Consider the following 16,259-nt stretch of genomic DNA (forward strand, 5'->3'; position numbering starts at 1 on the left):
AGGTTCATCTCAGCAACCTGAAGTTGACTGCCACTGATACCCTCATTGTTTCAATGCAAAGGACCCCTAATGCTGATAATCTCCTTGACAATAACAACTTTAGCAACCAGTCTCTGTGCCATTACATTTTTTTCAACTTTAAATCTTATCTCTCAATTGAATATCTTTCACAAGCACATCAGTTCATTACCTTCAAATTTAACCATGATCACTCTCTAAGCATGGGTACAGAATACAGCCAGCCTTTATCCCAGTAGCCCAATTTTAACAAAATCCTCAGCTGTTTTTCCTTCCCCTTTGAAAGTTCTTAAGTGAAGCCTCCAAATATAATTCTCTCTTCACTTAGCATTTTCAAACTCTCACTAAAACAGCCCACAAATTTTGGCTTAGCACACTGTGAGGCTTCTGTAGTCCTAAGTTCTTAGTCCATACATATTTCTTCTCCAGGATACAAATTCCAAAAGACAAAAGTCCACATGGTCAGATTCATCACGTGGCAACATCCCACTCTTGGCACCAAATTTCTGTCATAGATCATTTCACATTGCTGCGATGAACATCCACAGCAGATGCAGTTTATGGGAGGGAGGGCTTTATTTCAGGCTCACAGATCCAGGGGAAGCTTCCATCAGTGGTAGAAGAAGCTGCTTGCATGCATCCAAGCAGAGAGAAACCCAAACAGGCAGCAAACACCAACAGCAGGAAGCACCAACCAGCTGTGCACAGAACCCCAGAGCTCAGGCCTCTGTGCACACCTTAGGGCTAGACTTCAAGATCCACCCCCAGTGAACTTGCTCCATCTAGGTGGCTAGAGACTCAGGTTACCAGCTTTAATAAAACACCTGAGTCTTTGGGGGACTTACATTCAAACTACCACAGGCAGTTATATGAGAGTCTGGCCAGTCTGATCCTGGATTTAGGATTACTTCTGCTTGGCTGGGCTCATGCTTAAATTCTTATCAGTGATTATTTCCCCATTCTTGCCATACCCACCCAACCATTGCAGGCTCCCAGATATACAACCCAGTAGTGGGACACATGTCATGCTGACCACTCTGTCTCTTCTAGCATGCTGCCAACTGGTATGGAATGCCCCTAGCCTGAGCTTGGAGCTCCAGGGACTGTGGCCAAGATACAGTCTACCACTGCCGCCCCTGCCCTGGCTGATGGTGCTTTCCTGATGGTGTGTGGTCCAACCATGGTCCCCAGAAAGTTCCTGTGCATGCAGTGTGCTTCTCTCAGAACGTGGGCCAATGCTGAACCTGACAGGTGTGACTTCAAAATCTTATCATGTCTCAGTCATGAGACTCCTAAAATATCTTGACAAGCTGAATTAAAAATAGTGATGCTGGTAGTGACCCAGCTCGTTGGAAGTGTCCTGAGGTGTTGGCATTTTTCTCCCTTACACTTAAGGACATTTCAGGGCCTTTGGATTTTGGGCCCTTGTCCAGGTCATGGTGTAGGGGTGCTACTTCTGAGCTGTGCACTCCTGTCCTTCAAAGAGTGGGGAAGGCCCAGTGTAGCCAGACTGAGTGGCTATTATCCCTCAGTGTTTGGGAACAGCAGGGACTTTGGGTGAAGTACCAGTGTACATTTATACAATGGAGTTTTATTCAGCTATAAAGAAAAATGAAATTATTAAATTTGCAGGGAAATTAATGGATTGGAAAACTTACACTAAATGAGGTAACCCAGGCTCAGAAAGTCAAACATTTCATGTTCTCTTATATGCGGATTCCTACTTCAAATGTTTAGATTTGTTCATGAGCTGGAATAAAAGTCATTAGTAGAGGCCACAGGAGGATATAGTAGATATGTATGCAGAGGGGCAGAACTGTTGAGGTAAAATGGTCTAAGTGGGTTCTGGGGAGTGGATGGAGGAACGGAGGATATGGAAAGAGGGGTAATCAAAATTAAAGATGTTATGAATAAGCCATAGGGAAACCTATTTCTTTAGTAGTTAATTATACGTTAAAAAGAGAGAGTTTGGGCAGAAGTACTCTGTGGGTATCGATAATGTGGTGCCCAGAGTCTGTTATTAGAAAAAAAAAATATTACCAAGAGTGGAATACCTTCCATCAAATTATTGGTGTGGGAGTCCCTAGATGCACTGAAAACATATGTGTTAGGCTATTGGCAAGGCTTTTGGTTTCCCACCAGATCTAGATGATTAGACACTATTGCTGAAATTGCATTTCATGCTCAGGCTGGAGATCACTGAGAAACCAAGCTGGAGCTGAACTGGAAGCCTCCTCCCTGCAGCTGGAAGGATGGTGGAAAGAGCTATGCAGCCTTTTCAACAGTCAACAGTCTTAACTGGCAGCAGACCCTGCAAACATTAAGGCTCAACAACCAGACCAAATATACCAAACTGATGCAATAGTGGTGTGGTGGTTTAAATTATGTGTCCCCAATAAACCTGTGTGTTCTGAATTTTTGGTCCCCAGCTGATGGAAATTTTAGAATTGGATCCTTATTGGAGGAAGTATGCTGTTGGGTGCAGGCTTATGGGTGTTATATCCAGCTTCCCCTTGTCAGTGTTTGGCACACTCTCCTGCTGCTCTTGTCCACATGTTCTTGGCCAGGAGGTGATGTCCAGCCTTTTCTCATGCCATCAATTTCCCCTGCCATCATGGAGCTTCACCCTGAGTCTGGAAGCCAAAATAAACCCTTTCTTCCCACGGGCTGCTTTGGTCGGGTCTTTGTCCAACAGCGTGAAGCTGATTGCAACAGGTGGTATGTCTGTTGTGAAGGAAACAAACTGCTCTTTGATTGGACTTGAGGCCTGCTCCATGCGAGGGAATTCTTCCTAGGACTGTAACCCTATTCAAAATCCTATGGCTGGTAAGGTCATAATCTCTATGAAGGGAACTATTACTGTTGTCTAGCTTAAATGGATATATTCTGCCCACCAAACTGCCCTCTGAATACTTATATTTATGCCCATGTATTAATGCTACTCTCACTTTTGGTTAGAGAAGCTTCTTGTTTCAGATGGTGGCAACTGGGATTACTCAAAACTCACCAAAGTGCTGAGAAAAAGTGACAGTGGAATGTTCAGCACTAAGAGAGACGTCTCTATTACACACTCCAAGACTCAGGGATCATTGTGGAAGAGGTGGCAGAAAGAATGTAAGAGCCAAAGGACAAGGAGGAGTGCTTTGCAATACTGTCTTCCAGACACAACGTGGCCATGGTATTCATGGTCTCACAGTGGCTAATGAACCAGGCACTATACTAGATGTCTTGCATCTCTGAAGTCTCCCATCTCTACACAGGAAAGTCAAAAATTTGCCCTGGGAACCAGAGAGATGGCTCAGTGTGTAGCAGCACTTCTCACACAAGCATGAGGGCCTAAGACCACCCAAGTCTGATTTCCCAGAAGACACATAAACAGCTAGAAGTGGCTAGGCATGCCTGAAACCCCAGGCCCATGGGGAGCAGAGACCAGAGAATCACTAGGGCTCAAATAAAATTAGCAGCTCCAGAATCAGAGAGAGACCCCCATCTCAAGGAAATCAGTGGATGATTGATGGAAGTGTACATGTGAAATTTCCCTCTGGCCTTTGCACTTGCATTGAGAGCCACATCTGCACAAAGTTGTGCACACACCACACAAACACATGCTACCATACACATGCATATGCATAAAAGAAACTTCTATGAGGTATCAGGAAATGTTTGAACAAAATGTGGTCCCAGGCAACCCGATCCCTCCTCCCAGTCTGTACTTACTTCCAAAGAGGCCATCCCAAGCCAACCAGCTCTCCTCCTTCCATGCCCACCACAAAGGATGCTCAGACCTTTGGGTGTCCATGCTATTTACAGGTGAGATATTCTGTTAAAGCTACACAGTGAACTGCAGACAAGCTACAACCAGGACACAAAGCCCCTGACTTCCCATTTACAGTTCACCTAAACCTTCCAACACAGATGGCACTGTGGTTTCTAACCGGAGAGTAGATGGAACCTGGAAAGGAGGGTCAACTGTGATCAAATAGAAAGGTAAAATCTTTGCCTGAACTTGTGCGAACCTGGTATACAGATATCACCCCTACTTCCCACATCACCCAGAGGAGGAAACTGCCAGGCCCAGTCCTTCTTCCTGCTGAGCCGAGAGATACCCCTGGAGTCCTGGACGGTGCTGGAGACAGCAGACAAAGCACCCACCTGAGGGGGACCGCTGAGCAGCAGCCTGCGGGGGTGGAAGCTGTCCACATGGCCCTCAGCGCGGTTGCCATAGTCCATGTGGCTAGGCCGGGGCACTGTCCACTGCCGGTAGTAGAGGGACTGCTCCGTGGATGTCATTGTCTTGCTGAGCAGGGGGCGGAAAGAGCTGGTCCACATGACTGAGGGCGAGGGCAGGAGGGAGGCAGCCTTGGGCAGTCCGCTGCTGTCCGTGGACATGAGCATGTCATACACGAGCTTGGGCAGGAAGACGATGGGCGGCTGCCGGCAAGCCTTGGCCATGGAGCACTGAGAGGCCTGCAGAACTAGCATGCCGGTGGCAGGCACTGGGCATGTGGAGGACGAACCCGAGGAAGAGGACAACTGGGAGGATGGGGCCGCCGACGCCTGCGGGTTCCTCTGTCCGCTCCTGAGGCCATAACCGGGCTGCGGGGGCAGCCCAGGGCTGCGCGTGCTGTTGACCGGAGGCCCCTGACTCACCGGGAGCCGCTGCTTCTCCCCAGGGGTCCTGCCCTCCTCTGCAGGGCCACACTGTGGAGGTGACCTGGCTTGTTCTCCCTGTAGGGGCCCTGAGGGCTGAACCAGGGACTCACTGCAGAGCACAGAGCCTGGGGAAAGACAAATATAGTCAGAAGTGTCCCAGGAACCACCTCCCAGAAATCCACTGTGGTTCCCAGTCTTGCTCCAGGGCATCCTGGGACAGTTTGGGCAAACGATGCTTGTGGCTATAGCATTTGGTTTATCTGACCAACCTCTCTCCTGCAAATCAGTTTCCTTTGGTCACACAGAACCGGGCTGGAGATTGTGCACACCTGTGGGGGAGACCCTCAGCCCACCTGACTTGCTGCTTCCCTGGGGCTGCTGAAGACAATCTCCCATTAGCTCTAGGCTCTCTGCACCCCAGACCACATACCACTAGACCCACCACACCCCACCTAGAGCACCAGACCACTACCTGCACCCAAGCCAACAAGCCCCTGAGACTCTTGGCCTGGAAGCTTCTTCCCCCCACCTCCAGAGAACACCATGTTTGCTAAGCCCCAAGACAAAGAAGCATCAAACTCTGGAGCTTTTGGTGAGCAAACCTGACCTAACTCTTCCCTCTGCCTGAAATAAAATGAAGGGCTTAGTGTGAGTCACTGTGTACACAGAAATGACTAAATATGCCAATCTATGTGGTGTGCATGGGCAAAGATAAAGTTTTTTTTTTTTTTTTTTTTGAGTCAGGGTCTCATGTATCTCAGCCTGGCCTTGAACCTGCTGTGGAGCTGAAGATGACCTTGAGCTCCTGATGCTGTGGTCTCAACCTCCCAGGGGCACCATCATGCCCGTTCATACAGTGCTGGTCATCAAAGCCAGGGCTGTTAGCATGCGAGTCAAGCACTCTACCAACTCAACCACGCTATCTCACTAGCCCTAAAGACGAATTTCTTGAAGGCAGAATTCATAATGAATGTACCTTTAAAGATTAAGATTCTATTGAGCGACCCAGTTTGATACAGACTTTGAGGCGGGTGATGCTGTCCCCCATACATGGGTCTTGGCTGATGTCAGAGAGCGCGGACACCTCAGGGTAGAGCCCACACCAGGCCTCATTTGCATTCCCTCTCCCCTGTGTAGTGTAAGTGTGGGGGCTCTTGTGGCTGTCGCTGCTCCTGTGAAGATGGCCATGATCACTTCCCTGGACAAGATTGCCTCAACTTCTGTCCTCCCCAAGCAGTGGCCAAGTCAACAGTCACATAGGGAGCACCCTAAGATGTACCTCCCCATGTCCAGGACTCTGAAGCCCAGGCCACAGCCAGGGACAGACCAGTCTCTCCTGCCAGAAGTAGTAGCTGGACCCTACAGTCCAGGCCAGTCCTCAAGGTCTCAGACACCACGTTCACCTCTAGGATATTCTAGAGAGTCCCTTTTTGAAGCTGTCTTTCCCGTCCCAGTTCTGACCAGAAACAGGGGCTCAGTGAGTGGCCCTATGTGTTTCCTGCCGTTCTCTGAAATCAAAGGCAGCCCAGCTGTGTGGCATTCCCTGCAGACTCACCCGACGCTCTAGAGGAGAGGGAGGAGGACGCAGAGTCGTGGGAGCGGGTGCGCTCCCTCCTCACCGGGCTCCTCTTCTCCGAGGTGCAGCCTGCTTCAAAGCACACTGAAAATTGCAACAAAATCATCACCGCGAGCAACAGGGGACTGGGAGCATTTAATACCATGGTCACAATATTTCCAAAGTTAGCCACAGTGCAGGGTAATCTGGTAGGCTTGCCACCTTACAAAGGACAACCCAAGGCTGAGAGGGACTGCATCCTTGCCCCATGTCCAAGTAAAGGAAGAGAAAAGCTCTGTTCCTTCTCTGCCAGTCTACAAATGCCTAGTATATACTTTTTTACATGGTTGTCTTCTATTTTCTTGTTACGCCGTAGACCACAGTCAGGACCTTGTACTACTCTCATGCATGGATCTTGGTAAAACTATAGCATCATCACAATTCCTTCCTTTCCTTAATTTTTTTCTTTCTTTTTTGGTTTTTCGCAGTAGGGTCTCACACTAGCCCAGGCTGATCTGGAAACCTTATGTAGTCTCAGGGTGGCCTTGAACTCACAGCAAACCTTCTTCCTCTGTCTCCCAAGTGCTTGGATTAAAAGCATGTGCCACCATGCCCAGCTCCTTTATTAATTTCATCATATGTTGGTATATTAATGATTATATAATAATGTTAATAAGCCACAGATTCTCATTAAACAATGTACCCCATTAGTCATATATTCATAAATATAAACCATACAGTATCAGACTTTAAGACTCTACAAATAAAACTGGGCTTGTTCATAAATTACTGATGATGAGTCCATTCACACTGAGGGACTAAGTGAATCCTATTCTACCTATAAGACAAGTAAAGCATCACCTTGAACCCTAAGAAGTCAGTTTTCTTCCTATTCATTAAGAATTCTAGAGTCTCAAGAACCTACAGGGATTTCTACCTTGCAATGTCACTGAAAGTGAAAGAAAAAGAAAAGTAGAGCCTCAACTCCCAGAGGGCCTTGTCATTTGGAGGATGAAGGAGGGGGCATACACAAGAACAGGTGACCTTTAGGCCCCAAGCCAGGAAGACACCCAACCTGGTCAGGTCAGGTCAGGTCAGGTCCTGTTACCTTCTGCCCCCGCCTCCTCGTCTTCATCAGTGCTGCTTAGCTTTTCCCCATCACTCTCCAGGGCCTCGTTCTTGGCTCCCTTTTCCAAGGGGATCTCATTGCTCACAAAGTAGGCAGCCAGGCCCAGCTCCTGCTCCAGGGCTGTCCTTACCAGGCAGGAAGAGTTGATCAGCCGCAGGTCACAGTATCTCAAAGACCTGGGAGGGGCAGAAAGTGTTAGCCCGCTGCGTGTTCCCTGGAAAGAGGACAGTGTGAGGTGATGGCGCCATATCTGTCTTTCTTATTATGCCACTCGACTCAAATGCATGAGAAGTGTGACCTTGAGCTCATAACTACAAAACCATGTACATAGTAAGCCTCTGAGGGCAGCAGGCAGGGACGTCCCCCTGTGAGCCATGTACTTAAAAGAGCACTGACTTCCACGCAGTAGGAAGTGGGGCTTGAATTCTCAGCATTGCCATTGACAGGGTTGGAAACTCTGACAAGCTATGCAACTTCTCTGAAGATCTCAGTATTTTATCTGAAAGTTGGGGATGAATAATAATAAGTACCTAAGTGCAATGTGTGGGGATTAAGTAGACATTCAAGCATGCAACCTATACTTAACCGGGTCAGCGGCTGTGCTGGAAGCTAAGGGTATGACTGCAGTGGGCTCACACATGGTCACTGCTGTGAGGGCCCCAGGAACTCTCTGTCCTGGGCATTTGTGTGGCAACTTGCAGAGCCCTGGGAGTGACTAAGTAGGCATGTAGCTGTGAGAATTTCAGAGAAGCACAGCTGTGGAGACATCTGTTCCATTCCCACTCTTCCCGAGAATCAAGTTCACCCCCCCATCAGAGCCTCTCCTACACCCAGAGAAACACTGGATCAGTCTAGGTACCAGTCACCTCCCTACATGGGACTGCCCTACCTAACACACAGAGACTCCCAAACTGAGCCCAGGAAGTACTTACCTACAGCACCTAGCAACAGCACCCCCCCACACCAGGAGCCAATGGAGTCCTTTGGGAATTAGAAAAAGCTTCCCATACACTGCACTGCTCTCCCCTGGAAAACCATCCATCATAAGTGCACCATTGATGGTGGCCAGGAGTATGGACAGTGCCACTGGAGGAGGCAGGCAGTGGTACATAGCCTGTCCTCCTCCAACCCCATGCCCAGCTTCTCAAAAGTCCCAGGCTCTGAGTCCCCACACTCACCTTGGCAAGGATTCTCCATGAGGGTCCATCCCACTGAAGATGAGGATGCATGGCAGGCCCTCCAACTCCAAGTAAGTCTGAGGCCTCCACTCTGCATCCTCAATTTTCTGCCACATCTGCAGATAGATAACAGGGAAGCGGTGAGATGCTCTGTCCTTCCCAAATGGCCAGGCTCCAGAGCACCCTGACGGCCTCCTGCTGATTTAAGACCCTCAAAATCTATCTTCCAGTACAAAGGAAGTGCCTTGTGCTGCACAGAAGCCTGTGGTGAGTGACTGTACTCTCAAGGAGATGTGTGTTCCATTCCTGAATGCCACACAGTGTGACTGCATGTGCGGGACATCCGCTGGCTGGCCAATCCTCCTGCCAATTCAGCTGTCCCTTTTGTTCATCTGTGTGTGCGCGTGCACATGTCTGTGTGAATGTGTGCATGGAGACAAGAGTCCTCACCTTTCACCTTGTTTGAGACAGGATCTGTTTCACCACTGTGTGTACCATGCAAGCTGGCTGCTGGGACTCTCCTGTCTCTGCCTCCCATGTGGCTGTAGGAGAGCTGGGATTATAGACTTGCACCGCCATATCTGGCTTTATCTGGGTTCTGGTGCCAAGGGCAAGTCCTCATGCTTGCATGGCAAGCACTTTCCTGAGCCATATCCCCAGCCCCATCCAAGCTGTCGCTACTGACTCTTGCTATTGTTTTCCTGGGCTGCTGTGTGTCTTCCCTTCATAGTTCCCACAGTTTGCTCTCTCAAGAAGCTTTTCCTGACTCTTTTGCATTGTTTTTAATCATTTACAAGTTAAAGAAGAGTCCATGATGAGCCAGGAACTATGCTAGGCTTTGGGGGGCCAACACCTGTCCCTTCCACAACCACCTGGGCAGAGATAGGGGAATCCTCCCCAACCCTTGAAGGAGCAGTGGCTTCCTGAAAAAGTCCGACACTGAGCTGAAGTCTGCAGGGACACGCACCAGCAAGACGAGGAGAATCCTGCCGACCAGAAGACTGAAGCTGCAGACGGGGGTCCCGAGAGCGGAAGACAGGGAAGCAGCAGAGGAAGTGAGGGGTAGCCAGGTCTCCAGGGCCTACTGCCGCCACCTCTCCCCCGTGTCCCTTGCTCCCTCAGCAGGCCCCCAGCAAGCACCCACCTTGAGCTGTTTCACGAAGTGCTTTCCCACCGTGATGCCAGAGCTGGGGTTGCCCAGGATGATCTCGAAGTGCTCCTCCAGGGCCAGCCGCGCCCGCACGTGGGCCAGCCTCTCGTAGGCCACGGCGGCCAGTGGCGAGCAGGGCACCCGCAGCAGGACCATGAGCCCGTGGCCACAGGGGCACTGCTTCGGGGAGTTGAGGAGGTTCTGTGTGATCTCCAGCGTCTCCACCGACGTGTGGTTCTTCATCTGTGGGAGGCCGCTTACGGCCATCAAGGCGGCCGCATAGTGCTGCACGAGAACAAAGGTCCTGATCACCGCGCTGTGCAGGCGGGGGAACCTGCAGGAACACAAAGAGACCATGGCAGTGACCCGGGCCGGCCCCACCTGCCAGCCTCCCTCAGACCATGGCCTGCCCACGCGGGCAGCCACACAGGCAAGATGGGCACCTGCTGGCTTGTTACTGGGAACCTAAGAAGCCCCCAGAAACCAAAGTGCAAATTCCTTTGTTTCTCCTAGCTGGATTTGGTACTCTGCTGTTTCTTGGATTTCCTACCACATACTCTCAGCCATACTATGTGGCCTCATCACAGGCCCCAAAACAATGGAGCCAACCAACTATGAATTGAACCCCAAGTCAAAATAACCCACCTGGAGCATTCTATCCCAGAGACAGGAAGCTAATATAGAAAATTAGTACCAGGAAGTAGGTTTGCTAGAGGAGTAGAGAGCGTGAAAAAAAAGTGAAAATAATAACAGCCACAAGTTTCTCATCTGCAATGAAAATTCAGTTAACTCCAGCACACACACACAAAAACCATGGTGGAAATGACACCAACACATGTCAAACTGACTAAAATTAGTAATAATTATAATTATGTTTTTTAAGCAGGTGGTGGGGTGCAAGGTGGCTATTACAGAGGAATACAGTCAGGGATGACAGATGTCTTGTTTGAAACAATGCAATTCAGAAGACAATGAAGCAACATCTTCAATGTAGTCAAAGAAAAGTTCAATATAGACCTTTAAACCCAGGAAAAACATCTTGCAAAAATGAGGTAAAATAAAATTTTAGATATAGGGGCTGGATACATGGCTTAGCAGTTAAGGCTTTTGCCTGTGAAGCCTAAGGACCCAAGTGCGATTCCACAGTAACCACATAAGCCAGACGCACAGGGTAGTGCATGCTTCAGAGTTCATTTATAGTGGCTGGAGGACCGGATGCCCCCATTTCTTCTCTCTCTCTAATAAATATTTTAGAATGAAGTTAAGTCATACCTCACATTTTCTTTAAAAAAATTAGATACAAAAGCTGAAAGAATTTAACACTAAGTCCAGAACATAAAGAAATATTAGAGATTAGGTAGCTTATTATGGAAGAAAAAACAGCAGACCCACTAGAGTCCAGGTTGCCACAGGCTGTGTGACCTTAGGCAAACTGCTGTCTGTCTGTCTGTCTGTCTCTCTCTGGATTTAGGTCCTACAACTACAAAATGAAATAGTTATGTTACTATGGTTCAACATTCTGTCATTTGAAATTAGGTTCCTGCCTACCAAAGCGTAAGCTTTAATCTCTGTGCAACGCTTCTAGTTCAGCAGAGAGACAACAGTGCTGGCAGGGGTGGGGACAGCAGTGACAGTGGTGGTGGGGTTGTGGTGGCAGCTGCAGTGGTGGTGGTGGTACCAGCGATGGTGGCTGTGGTGGTAGTGCTGGTGGCAGCAGTGGTAGTTGCGCTGACACTGGTGACAGATGGTGGTGGCTGTGGTTGTATTAATGGTCGTGGAAGCGATGACAGTGGTGGGGGGTGGGGCAGTGGTGTGGAGGCAGCACTAGCAGTGATGGTGGTGACAACAGTAAGAGTGGGCTGGAGACATGGCTCAGCAGTTAAGGCACTTGCTTGCAAAGCCAAAGAACTGAGGTTCAATTCCCCATGTAAGCCAGATGCACAAGACGGTACATGCAGCTGGAGTTCATTTGCAGTGGCTAGAGGCCCTGGTGCATGCATTTTCTTTCTTTCTTTCTTTCTTTCTTTCTTTCTTTCTTTCTTTCTTTCTTTTTTCTCTCTCTCTCTACCTCTCTTTTTATGGAATAAATATTTTTTTTTTCTTTTTATAAAACTTTATTTGCTGCTTCCATGAATTATGGCATGGTTCCTAAGAAAAGGAGGATATAAACCAATAATTATACAGGAGTTATTAGTCCCTTAATAAGTAGAGAAATCCTAAAATTCTTTTCCATAAGTTTCATCATACAGGAATCAAACAGGAAAGACGGTGAGGATTCAACCATCAAGCACACATCTAAATGATAATAACTTTAAGCTCGCATACCACATGGACTCAGGGCCACTAAATCAAATGTTGGATTCAAGATTAAATGGAGCACTGCTTTATTTCTGCTAAGATAAAAAGAGCTAAGAAATAAAATTTAAAATTTCATAGGCATGAAGACAAGCTTGCAGAGAAAAGTGTTTACTTAAAAAGTACTTTGCTTTTTTTTTGTTTGTTTTGAGGCAGTCTCTCACTCCAGCCCAGGCTGACCTTGAACTCATAGTAATCCTTTTAACTTCAGTCTCCTGAGTGCTGAGATTGAAGGCATTGATTTTTTAATAAATATATTATTTATTTATTTTATTTATTTATTTATTTATTTATTCAAGGTAGACAGAGAGAGAATGGATGCGCCAGGGCTTCTAGCCACTGCAAATGAACTCCAGATATATGCACCCCCTTGTGCCTCTGGCTTACAAGGGTTCTGGAGAATCAAACAGGGATCCTTTGGCTTTGTAGGTAAACGCCTTAACCACTAAACCATCTCTCCAGCCTGGCATTGCTTTTAAATATTTTATTTTTATTTATTTGACAGAGAAAGAGAGAGAATGGGCATGCCTCCAGTCACTGCAAATAATTTTAGATACATGCGACCCCTTGTGCATCTGGCTAATATGGATCCTGGGAAATGGAACCTGGGCCCCTTGGCTTTGCAGGCAAGTGCTAAGCCATCCCTCTAGCCCAGGTATTGCTTTTAAATAACCAATTGAGGTTAGCAGAGAAAGGCATAATTAAGAAGAAAACAAATGTTTTGTGAAAACCAATTTTACTTAAAAATACAAATGGAACTAATAGATTCTTTATAGGCAGAAGACAAAGATAAGCAGTGTCCAGGACTGCTCTGAAGGCACAGCAAATTCACAGATGCTGTCACCACTACTGTTTAAATCCCCCAAGTCTACCCTAAGGGAACCTTACCTTACATCAAGTTATATTATCAATATTCCCTTATCTATGTATCACATTTACATGACAGCTTTCCTGGAACAGATTATGAGATAAATGCCACAGTGCCTAAATCCACTTCACTGGACAGATTTCTATTTAACCAAGTATAGTGGAGCTAAAGAAACATCCTTGTTATTGCCAGAGTGTCTTTACTCAAGGAAATGAGCTGTAGTAATGCTTTTGCAGTCATCTAGAAGTACCAGGACTTTCCTTACTTGGTGATGCCAAGTGTGACTGCTGCTGCACATAGCTTCTCATGTAAGATCTCCTTTCACTCACTAGCTTCCTGGGCCCCAGCTGAGTCTCTTTGAGACTCTGTTTTCTGCCTGAAACTATAAATAATTGGCATCTGTCCTAGGGTAATAAATAAAATTTTTAAGAAATAGTAATGGTGAGCTGGAGAGATGGCTTAGTGGTTAAAGTACTTGCTTGCCTGAGAAGCCTAAAAAGACTCATGTTCAACTCTCCAGGTACCACGTAAGCCAGACAAATAATATGACATAAGTGTGCAAGGTCACACATGCACACAAGATGGCACATGTGTCTAGAGTTCGATTATAGTGGCTGGGGGCCAATTTACCCCTGTCTCTGATAAAACAAATAAATAAATAAAAGGTAGTAATGATGATGGTGGTGATATCTCGGAGGAGCCCATGTCTGCTAGACAATGATGCATTACATATAGGGATGCACTGAATCCTCATACCATCCCAATAAAGTAAATATTAGCATCTCTATAGAGAACCAGCAGCTTTCTGAAAGTCTAATAGCTGGCTAATGGCAGATGTGGGATTCAAATCAGGAGTTCTGATGTGGGAGTCTGAGTTCCAGCCTACGCCTGTTCCTGAGTATGCATGTGTATCTGCTCATGAGACTCTCCTAAGGAGCCACTTAGAAAAGTTAAAGTACACAGGTCAGGTTCAGTGACTTGCTTGGGGTTAAGGCACTCGCCTGCAAAGCCAAAGGACACTGATATGAATCCCCAGGACCCACATAAGCCAGATGCACAAGGTGACACATGCATCTTGCAGTTTGTTTGTATGGCTGGCTGGCATGCCCATTCTCTTTCTCTCTATCCACCCCTCTCTCTCTCATAAATGAATATGTTTAAAAAATAATACTCATCTCTCAAACAAAAACTAATAATAGGAAGAACTCAGAGGTATCAGGACAACAGTCAGAGATCGGCCTTCTACTAGCTGAGCAACCTTAGCAGGTGTGGCTTAGTGGTTAAGTGGCTTCATAACCTAGTGACCAGGTCTGGATCCAGCTTCATTATAAAACCCCACTGTGACCTTGAGTAAGTGACCTAACCTCTCTCAGTCTGAAACCCTCTACCTGCAAAATAGGGATAGTGCTGTCTGTGTGGCTGTGAGGACTACAAACAGATTACAGAGCCCACCATCTGCAATATGCTAAGCCTTACACCTGTGCTTGCTGAAGGAGAGGTAGGGCAGAGGCCAGCTCTCACAACCTCCATGCAGATCTCAGGGTTTCTTCACTCACTGCCAGTGCATCTGCAAGGGCTCAGGTGCACACCAATGAATTAGAGAACTCATATATCACACACCAGACTCACTGAACTGCAAGGTATCTGCAAGGTTTCATTTCTCAAAGGGTGTTCCAGGGAACACTAATCCCAGGAGGTACTAGACATATCCAGATTTCTGGCCTGGCAGTATGCAGGGGCAAATTGAAATTCTAAGAAGAAATCTGATTGTTACATACTTTACTACAGAACCCCTTCTGGCCTAAGAACTATGAGTATGCAGCCAAAGCAGTATGCCTTGGAAAACAACTACAGGAACATGTCTAGTTGCAATGAGCAGCTTGGGGTACTGTGAGAGGCAGAGCGGCCCAGGTCCGGCTTACTAAACATGTGTGATATGAGTGCTGCCAGTCACCTGGCCTCCTGAGCCTCAGTTTTCTCATCTGTAAAATGAGGTCTCTTGTGACAAGGTTCAAGGAGTCACCCTGACTCTAACAGTAACAGCCAGTACAGAGCAGTGCTTAGGACAAAGTAAGACTAACAGCACACAGTGAGAACTCACCAAATGACACACACTGAAAGTACAGTGTGAAGCCCACTTTGATGCTCACCCTTAGTACTGTCAAGGGTTTGAGAGCTTACCTCCCATTTTCCTGCCTTCCACAGGTTCACAGACATGTAGTCCCACAGACATCCTGCTTTATTTCTGATCACTGTCATCTCTACATTGTAGAGCATGACAAACACGTCACTGACCCAATGTGATTCAAACAGAATAGACCAGGGTCCCTTTAATGGATGGCATAAATCACCTGGGGAAGAAGGAATATGAACACCCTTCCTGGAATGCCCTGGCTGGCTGCACAGACCTCTGCTTATACTCTAAGCTTCTGAGCACTTCTACTAAACTTTGGAGAAACATATTTACCTTTTTCCTAATGCAGTGACCATGGCTTCAAAGGAGCTATCATATCTGAGCAACGGGAGGCTGTGTCCTGAAAGGGTGGATTCAATAAACTCAGACAGCCCAAAGTATTTCTTATTTTCATGATACAAGTCCACTCCCTGAAACAGAAAAGAGCATTAATCATTCAAACATTGCATTCACAGGGAAGATTGCGCTGCAGGGTCACTACAGACAGCCTGGATTGGCATCTTGACATAAACAGTGCTGAGCCTGTGGTCCCATGGGTACATTTTATAGACTACATTCTGCAGACTTAAAACAAAAAGACCTGTACCTTACATATGGTGTAACCCCAGCATGTTTCCATTCAATTAGTCCTCACTGGGGAGAAAAATCAGCCTTATCTATTTTCTTCCTCCATTTCTTTGTAAAAATGCTTCTTTCCATAATTTTAAGTTGGTTTTAGGTACAGGCAAATCTACTATCCTGAATTCAGTTGCCACTAAAGTCCAAAGGAAAATACACATTTATCTAATGGCTCTTACATTGACACAAAATTCCTCCAAATTAATTTCTCAAACTTGAGAGTGCAGCAAAATTGGGAGAGGTTATTCAAATAAAAGGTGTGAGCTCGGGCTGGAGAGATGGCTTAGCGGTTAAGCGCTTGCCTGTGAAGCCTAAGGACCCCGGTTTGAGGCTCGGTTCCCCAGGTCCCACGTTAGCCAGATGCACAAGGGGGCGCACGCGTCTGGAGTTCGTTTGCAGAGGCTGGAAGCCCTGGCGCGCCCATTCTCTCTCTCTCCCTCTATCTGTCTTTCTCTCTGTGTCTGTCGCTCTCAAATAAATAAATAAATAATTTATAAAAAATAAATAAAAAAAAAAAGGTGTGAGCTCTAGAGTAGAGTTA

General features: G+C 47.0%; 1 protein-coding gene across 1 annotated transcript in view; it reads right to left on the reverse strand.

The window, feature by feature from the left end:
- Positions 1 to 16,259, reverse strand: part of Greb1 (growth regulating estrogen receptor binding 1) — a 164,525-nt gene that overhangs the window by 25,308 nt on the left and 122,958 nt on the right. Inside the window, exons 17-22 of the mRNA XM_004665684.2 lie at positions 15,374 to 15,510; positions 9,678 to 10,017; positions 8,534 to 8,649; positions 7,335 to 7,531; positions 6,227 to 6,331; positions 4,171 to 4,796 (exon numbers count right to left, since the gene is read on the reverse strand). Coding sequence (XP_004665741.2) covers positions 4,171 to 4,796; positions 6,227 to 6,331; positions 7,335 to 7,531; positions 8,534 to 8,649; positions 9,678 to 10,017; positions 15,374 to 15,510 — 1,521 coding nt within the window. The remainder of the gene's footprint in view (positions 1 to 4,170; positions 4,797 to 6,226; positions 6,332 to 7,334; positions 7,532 to 8,533; positions 8,650 to 9,677; positions 10,018 to 15,373; positions 15,511 to 16,259) is intronic.

This window comes from Jaculus jaculus, chromosome 5, assembly GCF_020740685.1.
Source record: "Jaculus jaculus isolate mJacJac1 chromosome 5, mJacJac1.mat.Y.cur, whole genome shotgun sequence".
NCBI classification, from domain to species: Eukaryota; Metazoa; Chordata; class Mammalia; order Rodentia; family Dipodidae; genus Jaculus; species Jaculus jaculus.